This window comes from Schistocerca piceifrons, chromosome 3 (assembly GCF_021461385.2).
Source record: "Schistocerca piceifrons isolate TAMUIC-IGC-003096 chromosome 3, iqSchPice1.1, whole genome shotgun sequence".
NCBI classification, from domain to species: domain Eukaryota; kingdom Metazoa; phylum Arthropoda; class Insecta; order Orthoptera; family Acrididae; genus Schistocerca; species Schistocerca piceifrons.
This window is the reverse complement of record NC_060140.1, coordinates 601,708,230-601,723,948: the sequence shown is the minus strand read 5'-3', so window position 1 is coordinate 601,723,948 and position 15,719 is coordinate 601,708,230. Positions and strand designations below refer to the sequence as shown.

Below are 15,719 nucleotides of genomic sequence, written 5' to 3'. Positions count from 1 at the left end.
AATATGGTGAGCCGCGACAATGAACTGTGGGGAACAGCGCTGGCATTGCAAATCACTATAAATGTTATACATTGCATTCAGTTGCTGCCACTGAATTTTGAATTGGTGTCCTTCTGGACATTCCAAGGTTCTAATTGATAGAGATGTCTCACCTTATGGCTGGTTAAAATTGTCAAGGGTATATATCTTTGCTAAGTTTTGATTTTCAGAAGGAAGCTGTTTTGGCAGCATGGACATATTTAGCCAACAAATTTCAATTTGTAAAAATAATTATTAGACCATTCTGGTTCCCTGTGTCAAAGTCCAATGGGCACATTTCAGCCAATAATAATTGTATGTATGGAAATGTATGTCATTTCAGTTAACTGATTTCACTTCTCTGTTTGTTGCCAAAGCCTGATAATACTCTGTGCATTGGTTCCCATTGTAGCACAACATTGTTTGTAATTGCAAGCAGCCTGATGCGGGTTTGATCTCTCTTGTCCAGGCGATGAAATGGTCATTTTCTGGCTGCAGTTCGGTAATGGTGGTAACTTAGTTTCCCAGGATTAAAATTTCTAAAGAGAAAGGTATGAGCCCGCTCATAACTGCTAACATGAATCTAATGTAAACAGTTGTGACTTGACGCTCATTGGAGGCAATTTGTTGTTATGATGGATTTGCATAGTCACATTTTGCTGTTGGCAGACGCTTGCATGAGCACTGTGTGTCGTTGTTGTATATGGCGCATTTCCTTTGCAATTTAAGTTATTTTCGTTTATTTCTCTTGTTTATGTTTTATTGTTGAAGTATTATTCTGCAGTAGCGGGATACAGTAATATCCTTTGTTAGAGTATCGGTTCTTATCAGTCAAAATTACAAAAATTTAACTGAAAACTGAAGCAATGATAAATTCCCGAAATTCTAAAAAATTCCTGGGTTTTTTTCCCAGATCTCCTGGTTGTTCCGGGTCGTATACACCCTGATAAATGGAAATCAAGCTTTACTTTAACCTCGTACAGTTTTGGGATGGCTTCACATTAGCGAAGGTGTTAAATTTCAGGCAAAATCTTTTATTAGCTGTAACTCCGTAACTAAACATTTGTGGACCTATGTTTATCTGAACTTTTTTCTTTAGTTTTACTTGTAGAATAACATATTAAAATATTTGCATGTCTTCGTGAATCACCTTGTAGAAACAGGCAGGCAAGTATTCATACTGCCGTCTCATTCTGCTCTCCCACCCCCCATTCTTGAATGGTAACATTCCCTCCCCCCCCCCCCCCACCCTTTATTCAGTCAGTATATTGTGTATTGATCCATACATAAGTCATCAACAAATTCTTTAATTGTCAATGTAAAGGACCTGTTGTTGTTGTTGTTGTCTTCAGTCCTGAGACTGGTTTGATGCAGCTCTCCATGCTACTCTATCCTGTGCAAGCTTCTTCATCTCCCAGTACCTACTGCAACCTACATCCTTCTGAATCTACTTAGTGTATTCATCTCTTGGTCTCCCTCTACGATTAAGGACCTATGAGTACCATAACATATGAAACTGATCTTCATGCCACAATATATATCACACACATTGTGTACAACAGGACAGAAACATTCTTGATAAGATGATTGCAATTTAAGTCTTCACATCATCTCAAAGTTCGCTCTACAAGGGTTTTATTGTGTCACGTATATTTAATTAACCCAGCAATCGGAGATTTACTTTTATGACATACCATGACAATCCAACAGAGCAAAATGTTTATTCTGCTTGCATATATAATAAACGTCTTTCTTTTCTCCTCCTCTTTTCACAGTATGTTTGACTCAACTGCAAAATTTTTCAGCTCTTTTTTTTGTACTAAAAAGATCAGTATGGACTAACAATTTTGTGAAAGAAAGTTAAGCATCCAAAACTATCTTAAACACCAGTCACAAAAACAAACAGATTTATTAAATAAGGAACTGACCTGGTGGTGATGCATCTGGTGATATTTCCTGTCGAGAAGGTACTCTTATAGTCCCAGGTGACCCATACATCTTAAAACTGTTGCTCACGGTAAGCCTGCCCAAATCTGCTACTAGGATGTCTGATGAGAGTGAACTGACTGGCAGCATGATAACTGGAGAGCCTGCATGCAATTCCAGAAGCATGCGTGGTGCATGTGTCAATGATTTCGGTATCTAAAAGAAATTAAAAGCGTCTCAGCAACAGCTTGGAATGAATAACACATCTAATGTTTTGTATGAAGTGTTTGAATCTATGGATAACAAAAAGTAATTAAATACAACTAAAATGTCTCAGGAATGACAGACCATTACTACTACTACTACTACTACTACTACTACTACTAATACTACTACTACATCATCATCATCGTCATCGTCATCGTCATCGTCATCGTCATCGTCATCGTCATCGTCATCTTCTTCTTCTTCTTCAGCTCATGTGTTAGGAACCTCTCCTGGTTATTATTTCCAATACTGTATGCTCTTGTACAGCCTTTCAGTTTTGTATGATAAGTCTTTTCTTGTGTTGTATTATTCATTTTTATTTATTGGTAATGAAGACTATCATTCACTTTCACATCTGGGTGTGGTGACAGCAACAGACTCATAGGATATAATTAATGTCCTCTTGTGTTCTTTGTTTCTCAACTTTTAAAATTGCTCCACATATTAAATGTATTGTTCACTTTCTGTTCAGAGTCCTGGCTATAACCTACATTATTTCAAATCTCAGATATCGTAACTTTTACTTGTTCTATTATGTCATTGTGAACCATTATCTATGATCTTTTTGCCTCTTGTGTTACAATGTGCACTGACTGTTTCTTGGATGAAACTTTTATGATCTATTACTGCAGTGCAAACGTAAATGGAGGTGGGATTCATTGCCAGCAAACAAAATTATTGTCTGCCTGTAGAAGTGATCTGAGCATTGTATCTGTTTGGATTCCTTTATAAAATTTATTCTTCCACCTTATGAATTGGTGTTGACACTGTAATGGATCTGGGAGATGTTATTTTTTTACCGTATTTGTCGATACTGAATTGAAAATGTTTTCTTATATTTTTGTCAGAATTTATTATAATTTGTCTTATTATATGTTAATTTACTTCTGTTTTTGAGAGTAAAAGCATATTGATTACTATTAGAAAATGTATCGAAGAATAGCAAAGAAACTGATTGTGTAAAATATCTTTGACGTTGGAGTAGTCTTTGACTATAGTCAGTCCGAGTCGGAAGCTAACTATTGGTGTGTGTTGACGGAAGAACAATGTGAAGGTCGCAGTCATAAATAATTTTGAATTATGTTAACTATTATTTTTGTATCATCTGAAAAGAAGAAACTACATTGGAAAAAACTGTATTTGAAACACCAAAATGAGAGAAACACGTTGAACCACGTCATTTTCTGCAGCCGACAACGATGCATTGTGGAATCATACTTAGACAACTGAAGCCAAGACTTATATTTGCTTGCAAACGTCTAATGGAAAAGGTACTGTCACGAAATATGGCAAATTTAAGTTTATAAAAAAAACAATAGTGACCATATTTTCAACTTGTGTAATAGCCGGGAAGCCATATTTCAACACAAAGGTCAAAAAGGACTCGTTTTTGCAGTATCAAATTAGACTTGGAATGAAAGACTTACACACATAACTAGCAAAGTTGACAACAGAAATGCTCTAAGAAATAGAGTGCTAACAAACTAAGTAATTCAAACATAAAAATATTTTATAACAGTATTCCACAGAAAAATTTAATAATTTCTCTCATAGTGTGAACCCTCCAACATTTTTGTATTTAAATTCATGAATTTATTTACTGATAGTCACAAATTGAGCATCCATCTCTATTATACCATGTGCATCTTTCCTTCTTCGGAGCAAATGGACAGTTGGTATCATATCAATCAGACATATCACATAAAAACTGCCAACAGCATATATACAGATATCAAGCACATCAAAATCACCACCAATCACTTAATTTCCTACTCTTTTCTCATTTATTATTGCAAGCTGGAAGCTTCAGAAGTGGTAAGTACATGCAATTTATCATCACTATTATAACTGAATGTTCTGTTAATTGGCTTTCCTTCTTCCAACTGCTTGTTCTCCCTTACACCACAATTTCTTGTTTTTTTTCTTCTCCCCCTCCTCTCCTCTTTACTCACTCAAAAGGCTGTAATATCCTGTCACATTAGTTACTAATGCTGATTTTCACTAAATGGCCAAGTATTGTCACGTAAATCCTCAAAGCACAGTAACATGAATATGGTTTCTATGAAAATCAACTGTCTCATTCCAAAATAACTGCTTAATAAGCCGATTCCTTCACTGCATACATATTAGTTGGAGATCAAAGAGCTGAATATATATAACTGTCTGAAGAAATTCACTGTAATAAAGCTAAAGGTAAATGTTGTGTAAACTGAATATTTTTTTCATATCACTCATCATCAGTAACAAACACAGAAAGACAAAGTCAAAAAGCTTTCTGATTTTGTCTTTCTATAGCTGGCAATTTTCTATTTTGTAATTCTACAGTTGCAACAAATAGGCTCAACACCCACTACTTCTTCAGCAGCATAAGGAAATATTCAACTAATGCAGTCTTTACTAATGCCATCTACATCCATATCTGCATCTATATACATACTCAGCAAGCAACCATATGGTGCGAGGCAGGGGTTACTCTGCACTGCTAAGAGTCATTTCCTTCCCTGTTCCACTCGCAAATAGAGTGAGGGAAAAATGACTATCTACATGCCTCTGCACAAGCACTAATTTCCCTTATTTTATCTTTGTGGTCCTCATGCAAACTATATGTTGATGGCAATAGAAATGTTCTGCAATCAGTTTAAAATTGCACTTCTCTAATTTCCTCAATATTGTTCCATTAAAAGAACACTGTCTTTCCTCCAAGGATTGCCATTTGACTTCAAGACACATCTTCATAATACTTGCCTAATGATCAACTTCACCAATAACAAATCTAGCAGCACACTTCTAAATTGTGTCCTCCTTTAATCTGACCTTCCAGGGATCTAAAACATTTGAGGGGTACTCAAAAATGGCTCGCACTAGTGTTCTATACACAATCTCCTTTAAAGATAAATCACACTTTCCTAAAGTTCGCCAAATACACCGAAGTCAACCATTTGACTTCCCTACCACTGTATCCTAACATACTCTTTCCATTTCAAACTGCTTTGCAATCTTACATCTATATATTTAATTCATGCGACTTTGCGAAGCAGCACTTTACTGGTGCTGTATTCAAAAGTTATGTTGTTGTTTTTCCTATTCATCTGCATTAACTTACACTTTTCTACATTTACAGGCTTGTGTACTTCTCCAGTCATTCAATGGCGACGCCTTTCCATACACCACAGCATCACCAGCAAAGAGCCACAGACTACTGCTCACCCTGTCCATCAGATCAATGAACCATGGGGCCTACTCACAAAGGATAAGGTGGGTGCACCCAGCTTTTATTGAATGAAGAATATGGCAGATAGGCAGAACGAAGAGAGGCTGACCTATACTGTGCGGGCAGGGGCACCAAGAAGGGGATTCACCTGTACCATAGAATATAGGAATAAAAACAATGATGATGAGACTTACCAAACAAAAGCACTGGCAGGTCGATAGATATACAAACAAACACAAACATACACACAAAATTCTAGCTTTCGCAACCAACGGTTGCTTCGTCAGGAAAGAGGGAAGGAAAGGGAAAGACGAAAGGATGTGGGTTTTAAGGGAGAGGGTAAGGAGTCATTCCAATCCCGGGAGCGGAAAGACTTACCTTAGGGGGAAAAAAAGGACAGGTATACACTCACTCACACACACACACACACACACACACACACACACACATATCCATCCACACATACAGACACAAGCAGACATATTTAAAGATATTGGTCTTTAAATATGTCTGCTTGTGTCTGTATGTGTGGATGGATATGTGTGTGTGTGAGAGTGTATACCTGTCCTTTTTTCCCCCTAAGATAAGTCTTTCCGCTCCCGGGATTGGAATGACAACACTACTTACAAAGTTTGCCAAGGCAATCCCATTCCTGATGTCCAGGCGGAGCTTCAAGGAATCCTCAGAACCTTAGGCCCCCTACAAAACCTTTCACCCGACTCCATCAACCTCCTGACCCCACCGACACCCCGCACCCCTACCTTCTACCTTCTTCCCAAAATTCACAAACCCAATCATCCCGGCCGTCCCATTGTAGCTGGTTACCAAGCCCCCACCGAACGCATCTCTGCCTACGTAGATCAACACCTTCAACCCATTACATGCAGTCTCCCATCCTTCATCAAAGACACCAACCACTTTCTCAAACGCCTGGAATCCCTACCCAGTCTATTACCCCCGGAAACCATCCTTGTAACCATTGATGCCACTTCCTTATACACAAATATTCCGCATGTCCAGGGCCTCGCTGCGATGGAGCACTTCCTTTCACGCCGATCACCTGCCGCCCTACCTAAAACCTCTTTCCTCATTACCTTAGCCAGCTTCATCCTGACCCACAACTTCTTCACTTTTGAAGGCCAGACATACCAACAATTAAAGGGAACAGCCATGGGTACCAGGATGGCCCCCGCGTATGCCAACCTATTCATGGGTCGCTTAGAGGAAGCCTTCCTGGTTACCCAGGCCTGCCAACCCGAAGTTTGGTACAGATTTATTGATGACATTTTCGTGATCTGGACTCACAGTGAAGAAGAACTCCAGAATTTCCTCTCCAACCTTAACTCCTTTGGTTCCATCAGATTCACCTGGTCCTACTCCAAATCCCATGCCACTTTCCTTGACGTTGACCTCCACCTGTCCAATGGCCAGCTTCACACGTCCGTCCACATTAAACCCACCAACAAGCAACAGTACCTCCATTATGACAGCTGCCACCCATTCCACATCAAACGGTCCCTTCCCTACAGCCTAGGTCTTCGTGGCAAACGAATCTGCTCCAGTCCGGAATCCTTGAACCATTACACCAACAACCTGAAAACAGCTTTTGCATCCCGTAACTACCCTCCTGACCTGGTACAGAAGCAAATAACCAGAGCCACATCCTCATCTCCTCAAACCCGGAACCTTCCACAGAAGAACCCCAAAAGTGCCCCACTTGTGACAGGATACTTTCCGGGACTGGATCAGATTCTGAATGTGGCTCTCCAGCAGGGATACGACTTCCTCAAATCCTGCCCTGAAATGAGATCCATCCTTCATGAAATCCTCCCCACTCCACCAAGAGTGTCTTTCCGCCGTCCACCTAACCTTCGCAACCTCTTAGTTCATCCCTATGAAATCCCCAAACCACCTTCCCTACCCTCTGGCTCCTACCCCTGTAACCGCCCCCGGTGTAAAACCTGTCCCATGCACCCTCCCACCACCACCTATTCCAGTCCTGTAACCCGGAAGGTGTACACGATCAAAGGCAGAGCCACGTGTGAAAGCACCCACGTGATTTACCAACTGACCTGCCTACACTGTGAAGCGTTCTATGTGGGAATGACCAGCAACAAACTGTCCATTCGCATGAATGGACACAGGCAGACAGTGTTTGTTGGTAATGAGGATCACCCTGTGGCTAAACATGCCTTGGTGCACGGCCAGCACATCTTGGCACAGTGTTACACTGTCCGGGTTATCTGGATACTTCCCACTAACACCAACCTGTCAGAACTCCGGAGATGGGAACTTGCCCTTCAGCATATCCTTTCTTCTCGCTATCCGCCAGGCCTCAATCTCCGCTAATTTCTAATTTCAATTTGCCGCCGCTCATACCTCACCTGTCTTTCAACTTCATCTTTGCCTCTGTACATCCGCCCCGACTGACATCTCTGCCCAAACTCTTTGCCTTTACAAATGTCTGCTTGTGTCTGTGTATGTGTGGATGGATATGTGTGTGTGTGCGAGTGTATACCTGTCCTTTTTTCCCCCTAAGGTAAGTCTTTCCGCTCCCGGGATTGGAATGACTCCTTACCCTCTCCCTTAAAACCCATATCCTTTTGTCTTTCCTTCTCCTTCCCTCTTTCCTGACGAGGCAACCATTGGTTGCGAAAGCTAGAATTTTGTGTGTATGTTTGTGTTTGTTTGTGTGTCTGTCGACCTGCCAGCGCTTTTGTTTGGTAAGTTTCATCATCTTTCTTTTTAGATATATTTTTCCCACGTGGAATGTTTCCCTCTATTTTTTTATATATATATATATATATATATATATATATATATATATATATATATATATATATATATATATATATATATATATATATATATATATATATATATATATCTAAAAACAAAGATGATGTGACTTACCAAATGAAAGTGCTGGCAGGTCGACAGACACACAAACAAACACAAACATACACACAAAATTCAAGCTTTCGCAACAAACTGTTGCCTCATCAGGAAAGAGGGAAGGAGAGGGAAAGACGAAAGGATGTGGGTTTTAAGGGAGAGGGTAAGGAGTCATTCCAATCCCGGGAGCGGAAAGACTTACCTTAGGGTGAAACAAGGACGGGTATACACTCGCACACACACACATATCCATCCACACGCTGCCGCCGAGCCCAGGCACCGTGCCGCTAACGAAGCGATTGCCTTTGGTGACATCTTTTGCAATAACGACTGCGCGAATCGACGGTATCTCGTAAGGAAGGAAAGAGCAGCAGCTGCCGCCGAGCCCAGGCGCCGTGCCTAACACGCAGAAGGTCCCCGGCTCGATTGCGGGCGGAAACCCGTTTTCGTCGCACTCAGCAAGACACTTGCTACGATCTCTACTGTGACCATTTAAATCAACTTCAAACGTTCCATCAGCAGGGTGCACATGGCTCAAATGAAACATGAAACGGTTTCAGAACTGGTTGTCGGATTTTAGCGCTGACTTGGAGGCCTGGAAATGTGCGAAACAGCCGCCGCCATGCGATTTGTTACCACACCGTTGTACAAAACCCAAGGGCTCGTCCGGGATTTGAACCCGGGACCTCCTGCACCCGAAGCAGGAATCATACCCCTTAAAACCCACATCCTTTCGTCTTTCCCTCTCCTTCCCTCTTTCCTGATGAGGCAACAGTTTGTTGCGAAAGCTTGAATTTTGTGTGTATGTTTGTGTTTGTTTGTGTGGATGGATATGTGTGTGTGTGCGAGTGTATACCCGTCCTTGTTTCACCCTAAGGTAAGTCTTTCCGCTCCCGGGATTGGAATGACTCCTTACCCTCTCCCTTAAAACCCACATCCTTTCGTCTTTCCCTCTCCTTCCCTCTTTCCTGATGAGGCAACAGTTTGTTGCGAAAGCTTGAATTTTGTGTGTATGTTTGTGTTTGTTTGTGTGTCTGTCGACCTGCCAGCACTTTCATTTGGTAAGTCACATCATCTTTGTTTTTAGATATATATATATATATATATATATATATATATATATATATATATATATATATATATTAGTCCTAACTTCAATATTAAGTGCAATGCTCAGATAATTATTATTGAAACAAAAAGAAAAAGAAGAGCTATGTATTACGTACACAACTGCTGGAAAAAAAAAATATTATATAAACTGATTGAAATGTAAATTAGCGTTATGTGAATACGATCTTGATTTACATAATGAATGTGTTCAAGCTAAGGGGAGGGATATATAGTGCGCTGAGAATTTCAGGGTAAATTCTAGAGACACTGGTATTTCATCATCTCAAACACACGATATCTTAAGGATCAGTGTGTGAGAGTGGAAATGTGCCTACTGTGACATGGTTTATGTGTGTGCAGGACATGCGTTGTTAGGAGAAGACTAAAGTTGTGGCGGTCTATCGGCACTGACAAGTGGTGGCTGCGCATACCTTGGAAGCCATATGTCCAGTACAAGGAGTAATCCAAAGCTATTCTTTGGCAGTGAAATAGTAGTGACTGTTGGGAACAAATGAAATATGTTTTATCTAGAGATTGTTTGACTTGCTAGGAGCAAGAACTGTTTTGACAAGTGTTATAAAAACCAAAAGAAACTGTAATGATATATGTAAAGTACTAAGGTTTACCAGATGGGGTTGATTTGCGAGACGTGAAAGCGCATGTGAAACTTGTGTAGTTTTTTTATTGTGAAGAAGAAAATATAGAAATATAGCAAAGTTGATATGAAAGTATTCTGAGAGTAAGAAATCATTTCAAAAGTAGGAAAGTAGTTCAGTATAATTTCCTTAACCAGCATAAAATCATCTTAGAAGAAGCATTGTGAAGATTGACGCAGCCATTGGCTGCACGCAACACATAAATCACCCGCAAGAGACGTGCGAGTCTTGCACCCCAGTACCACACAGTCTCCAGTCCCAGGAAAACGTTAGAATGTAGGTTGTCGAACTACATGCTTAACGCAGTTTTTGGATAACATGTTCAAAAGTTCTTCACAAAGCTGCCTGTTCATACCACCTGCAATGAATCCATAGATGTTCCCATCTAGGCTACCTGTCCATACCTCCTGCAATGAATCCACAGATGTTCCAGTCTATATTTGTAGATTAAAGTCACTTTCAACTAACACTGCACGATCTGTGTATTTAACTGCTACTGAGTATAGACTTTCTTTGAATTATTCTAAAACAGTCAGGTGACTTGTAAAAACAGCACTTAACCTGAGTTCACCTAGACTGTTACACACATCCAGGTAACTTCATAGTCAGACTCAATTTTGAGCTTGATGGGCATAATATTTTTGCCGACTGCAATGAACACTCCTCCTCCTCCTATAGTGTCCGATCTGTCTTTTTTTGGTATATGTTCCACACTTCACAACATATTTCAGAGCTTTCTACTTACAGATCTCAGATGACTCTCAGTTCTGAGAACAATTTGAGTCTTCACCACTTCCACCAGTTGCCCATATGAACTGAGGATGGTCCCAAAAATCAAGTGTGAAACGTAACTGGTGCCAACATGAGCTACAACTTACAGACAACTGCACCTTACATGCCTGGCAGCCACAAGAAGGGCCTTCTCGACATCTCAGATGAGTTCCCCTGGCAGACATACGGAGTGCATATTGGATTTCTTTCCGGCCCTGGATACTAGCATTGGAACTTCCTATCAGTAGCAAATCCCTCCTCCCATCTGCCTGTTCAGACCCTGTTGAACGACTGGCTACACGTCCACTCACAGAGTGAATGGGTGAGGCCAGATGGCCAGTCTCCACACTGACTCTGAGCCTTGAGTGACACATACGGGTTACCACCTGCCCCATTTACCCTGTGGTGAAGGCAATTTCATTGTGTCGGATACAGTATGAGATGCCACAGCAGCTAAACATCTGGATGAAACAAGTGACACCTGAAATGTTTCACATGGCATGCCGGATTCTTCACCACCACAGCTCCCTTATGCAGCAGCTTCAAGACTGCTGACCATTGCCAAACTATCATTAGCTATTCGCAAACTGTGGCTATTTATCCCATCACTATGAACTGCTTCAAATATATCTAAATAGCAGAGCATTATGTTTCAGAAATATTGACAAGTCTCCAGCCTCACAATTGAGTATGTTGCTGCCAATATTTAGCTTTTGATTAATTATCTCTACTATGTAACACTCAACTCCACATCACTTGTCTGAGGAATTTATACACAAGTCAATGTTTGTTTGTGAAATTAAATCCACTGTTTTGGTTATTGGGTTTAAAACACAGTTGACTAATAGCTCATTACATGCCAAGAATTAGGTTAGGTCTGACAAAGCTGGATGAAACTGAATGTGCCACTGTTGGAAGAGACACATTAATAGCACTTGCAGCACCTTATTAATTAAGGTGGCCTGAGAGGTACATAAAGTAGCTCCATATATACATAAAGTGCATTTTTTTTACAATGTCACATCATCTTGGTAACTTTAGCATCTGAAAAATTGCACTGTATTTTGAACATAACGGCCTCTCTATTGCCTAGAGGTAATTATTTGCTGCCAAAGTAGGATGAGTAAAATTGATGTTAAGAAATAAAGATGAAACCAACAAAACTGGTGGAAGTAACAGAGGAATCAGTCTACTGGATGTAGAGCTGTCATCAGCCATCATTCATTTAAGAGTGTAATTTCCTTTCCTGTAGTTTCTATATACATTACTGTTGAAACAAGCATCTACATAAGCATGTTGCACATACTGGTATACAGAGTGTGTGGTTGTATTTGTCATGGTTTTCACCTTTGATGAGGTTCTGTTCCCAGCTGGTGTCGTCAAGCACCAGAGCTTTCAGCCTTCTGCAAGAGTATTCCTAGTACTTTGATTTATGTTTGCACTCAGCAAAATCTTTCTGAGTTTGTCCTTATGGAGCTTTACAGAGGCATCATGAGTTATTCTGGGACCAGAAACTCACCACACTCGTTTAGCAAGGAATTCTGTTATTACTCAAGTGGTGGATATGTGCAATTCATCTGACACCGATTAATCACAGTGGCATCTCTATGTTCAACTGTGATTTCCTGTTTGAGGTCCAAAACTGACCAAAGCTTCTGCTGGTAAAATTCAAACAATTTCTTGTTATCATGAATCTACATTCCACATCTATAAAGCACTGATAAGACAATAACTACATGGCTCATCATCATGTTTATTTGTAGATCTTTATCAAAAAAGATCTGGCAGTAAATTGTCCTAAGGTTGTTTGTGCAATACAGATTCAGATTTCCACATCATTTTCGTGGGTGCAATATTCAGAGACACCACTTCCAAAGTTGGAGAAGTGTGCTACCTGCTCAATATATGTCACACAGTGGAAAATTCAGGACGGAATAACAGCAATATGGAACTGTTGTTCCATAAACCACACACAATGGAAAATTCAGGACGGAATAACAGCAATATGGAACTGTTGTTCCATAAACCAATCACCAAGGACACTATCACAGTAAGGAAGAGCAGATTCCTGAGCAGTATATGGAAGCACTGGGGTTTTCTCAATTATTCATATGCACTTTTGTAACAACCGACAGAAACATGAACTGGAGAATCACTGTCCTTCGTTAACAGTGTTTGTTTGTTTAATCTTTTACCGTGAAAATGTTATCCAATTGATACACTATTCTTTGTTGGGTATGACCATTAAGTAGAGGGTAAAAACTGTGTGTGAGAACACACAGATGTGTTTAATCCCGCCTGTAACTGAAATACACAGAGAGATCACTTTGGTACAGAAATTAAGCAATCACGAAAGTGTGGAGTATTACTCCAGTCACAACTGCAAAATGTACACTGATGAGCCAAAACATTATGACCATCTGTCTAATAGCCTGATTGTATGCCTTTGGAATGAAACACATCACTGATTCTGTGTATCCTACATCTGACAGTTTGTTGGTAGGATTGTGAAGGTATGTGGCATTATACGTCTATGCACAGGTCACGTAATTCACACAAATAATGGGATGCTGATAAGTGTACTCAAATATGGCACCTGACAGTGACCCAGAAGGGTTCTATAGGCTTTACATCAGGTGAATTTGGTTGCCAAGATATCAATGTGAGTTCACTGTAATGCTCCTCCAACCACTGTAGCACAGTTCTAGCTCAAGACATGAACAATTACAGTGCTGCAAGATGACACTACCATTAAGGAAGACACCAAGCATGAAGGCATTCAGATGGTTTGCAGCTATCAGCGTATCCCCGATTACTACCACAGGCCCCATGCAAGAGCAGGAGACTGTCTCCCATAGCATAATACTGCTCCCACCAGCCTGTGTCCATGGCATGCTACACGTTTCGAGCCACTATTCACCTCGAAGATGGCATTTGTGGAGATGACCATAGATCTTAGTTGTAGCAAAAATGTCATTCACCTGGAGAGCCAACACATTTTCACTGATCGACAGTTGAATCCGTAAGGTCCCATGCCCACTGCAATCATAATTGATGATGTTGTTGGGTACAGATGTGGACACATAGGGGCGTCTAATGCAGAGCCCCATGTTCAGCAACATACGACGAGCTGTGTACGCCAGAATACTTGTGCATGCACCACCACTGAGCTCTTTTGGCAGAGATACCACAGATAATCATCTATCCTACTTTATAAAGCAGACAAGCCTTAGAACCACACATTCTGTGAAGAGTCATGGATGTCCAGTCATTTAGTGCCTAGTGGTAGTTTCACTGTACTGTCTCTTTCTGTAGATGCTCAGGACAGTAGCATGTGAACATTCAACAGCTTCGCCGTTCTCAAGATATTCATTCACAGGCTCTGTGTAATAATAATTTGCTATTCATCAAAGTCATTTAACTCAATTGATTTCCCCCATTTGCAGCCCATTTCTTTGCTAGGATGATGCCCTGTCCATGTCTGCTCCGCTTACATACTTCTGTTACCACATCACATATCCGCAACACCATCAGGCAGCATCCGACATCGCGGTGGGCAGTGGTCATAATGTTTTGGCTTATCAGTGTATAGAACAACCATAGCACCTTGAAACCACTCATGTCTTCAGGGCAATTTGTTGAAGGTCTGTTACAAGTCACAGAACACTAAGAATAGAAGTTCAATGTTGTTCTCTGCCTTTTTCTTCTGGTTATACGATACTGAAGAATATCTCCATTGCAACTCTGTAGGAGTGAATGCCATACTGAGACAGTATGTATGAAGACTTTTCAGAGGAATTGTACAACAGATTTTTCATGTCAGCTGTTACTAGATAGGATCCATTTCCTGCTGCAAGAGCCGCAACATTAGTATGTAAAACAAATTACTCCACCTTTGTCGTTTAATGCTACTTTAATATTCCATTGTGGAAGACTTATTGGAACAGTAAAGCTATTAAACAGCTATGATGGAGTTGTTTGTTTTACATATTAGCTCTTACCGACTCAGTTTTTCACATTAAAAGGATCAAGTGATGATTCAAGGCTTGATGGGATATTCTACACTTTGCATGAATTCTACGGAAATATTGTCTGGCCCTGGTCCACAGACATATCATGGTTTCAGCATCTCAGGAGCTTTTTTGGGCTCTATGAATGATGGTGCTGTCAAGATTTGTAAAGGATGTTGGGAGTAATTATAAAAGAAAGTCTTCTACAGCAGGAGGGTTACACTTCAACAGTGAATTAAAGTGTTCTTTCCAGCATCTCAAGATGTCTTAGTTATCAGTGATAATGTTAATAACGATGTAATCAGTCAGGGTTCCTAATGAAGTACAGATGGTATAGATATAAAAATCAAGTAGGTGGTAATGTGTAACTCATGTAGTTCATCGACTTTTCTTTTTTTTTTCTCTCTCTTTTCTTCTTCTTTTTACCACAAGTTATTCTTCAGTTTTCTTATTTCTGTCTGACAGTTCTGTTGCAGCTCTTAAAAATTAATCTTCTTCACACTAGAGACAGCACCTGAGGTACAGATGAACAGTGTTGTCTTTTGGCATTAATGAACAGTTAAATTTGTCTGTTTATTTTATCAAATCAGACATTCTTTCCTTTTGTTGAATCCAATGGCCATTTGTATCGATTCTACAATGATGTTTCAAAGTGTGGTACATTTCAGGTCTACTTCTTTTGTACTGACTGGATGGTGAGTCAGCTGGTCTGTAACAGAGTGTTGGTATCAAGCTGCATAGGTATTGCTTAAAAATGAGCACAGCTCAAACTGAATAGTGCAAATGGAGATAAAAAAATTGCAGCTATTGAGACACTATTACGTCTCTCATGTAATATACAACATAATAGTTCTT

General features: G+C 40.2%; 1 protein-coding gene across 1 annotated transcript in view; it reads right to left on the bottom strand.

Moving 5' to 3' along the window:
- LOC124787832 (vacuolar protein sorting-associated protein 13D) overlaps positions 1 to 15,719 on the bottom strand; it is a 557,316-nt gene that overhangs the window by 291,029 nt on the left and 250,568 nt on the right. Inside the window, exon 30 of the mRNA XM_047254770.1 lies at positions 1,947 to 2,160. Coding sequence (XP_047110726.1) covers positions 1,947 to 2,160 — 214 coding nt within the window. The remainder of the gene's footprint in view (positions 1 to 1,946; positions 2,161 to 15,719) is intronic.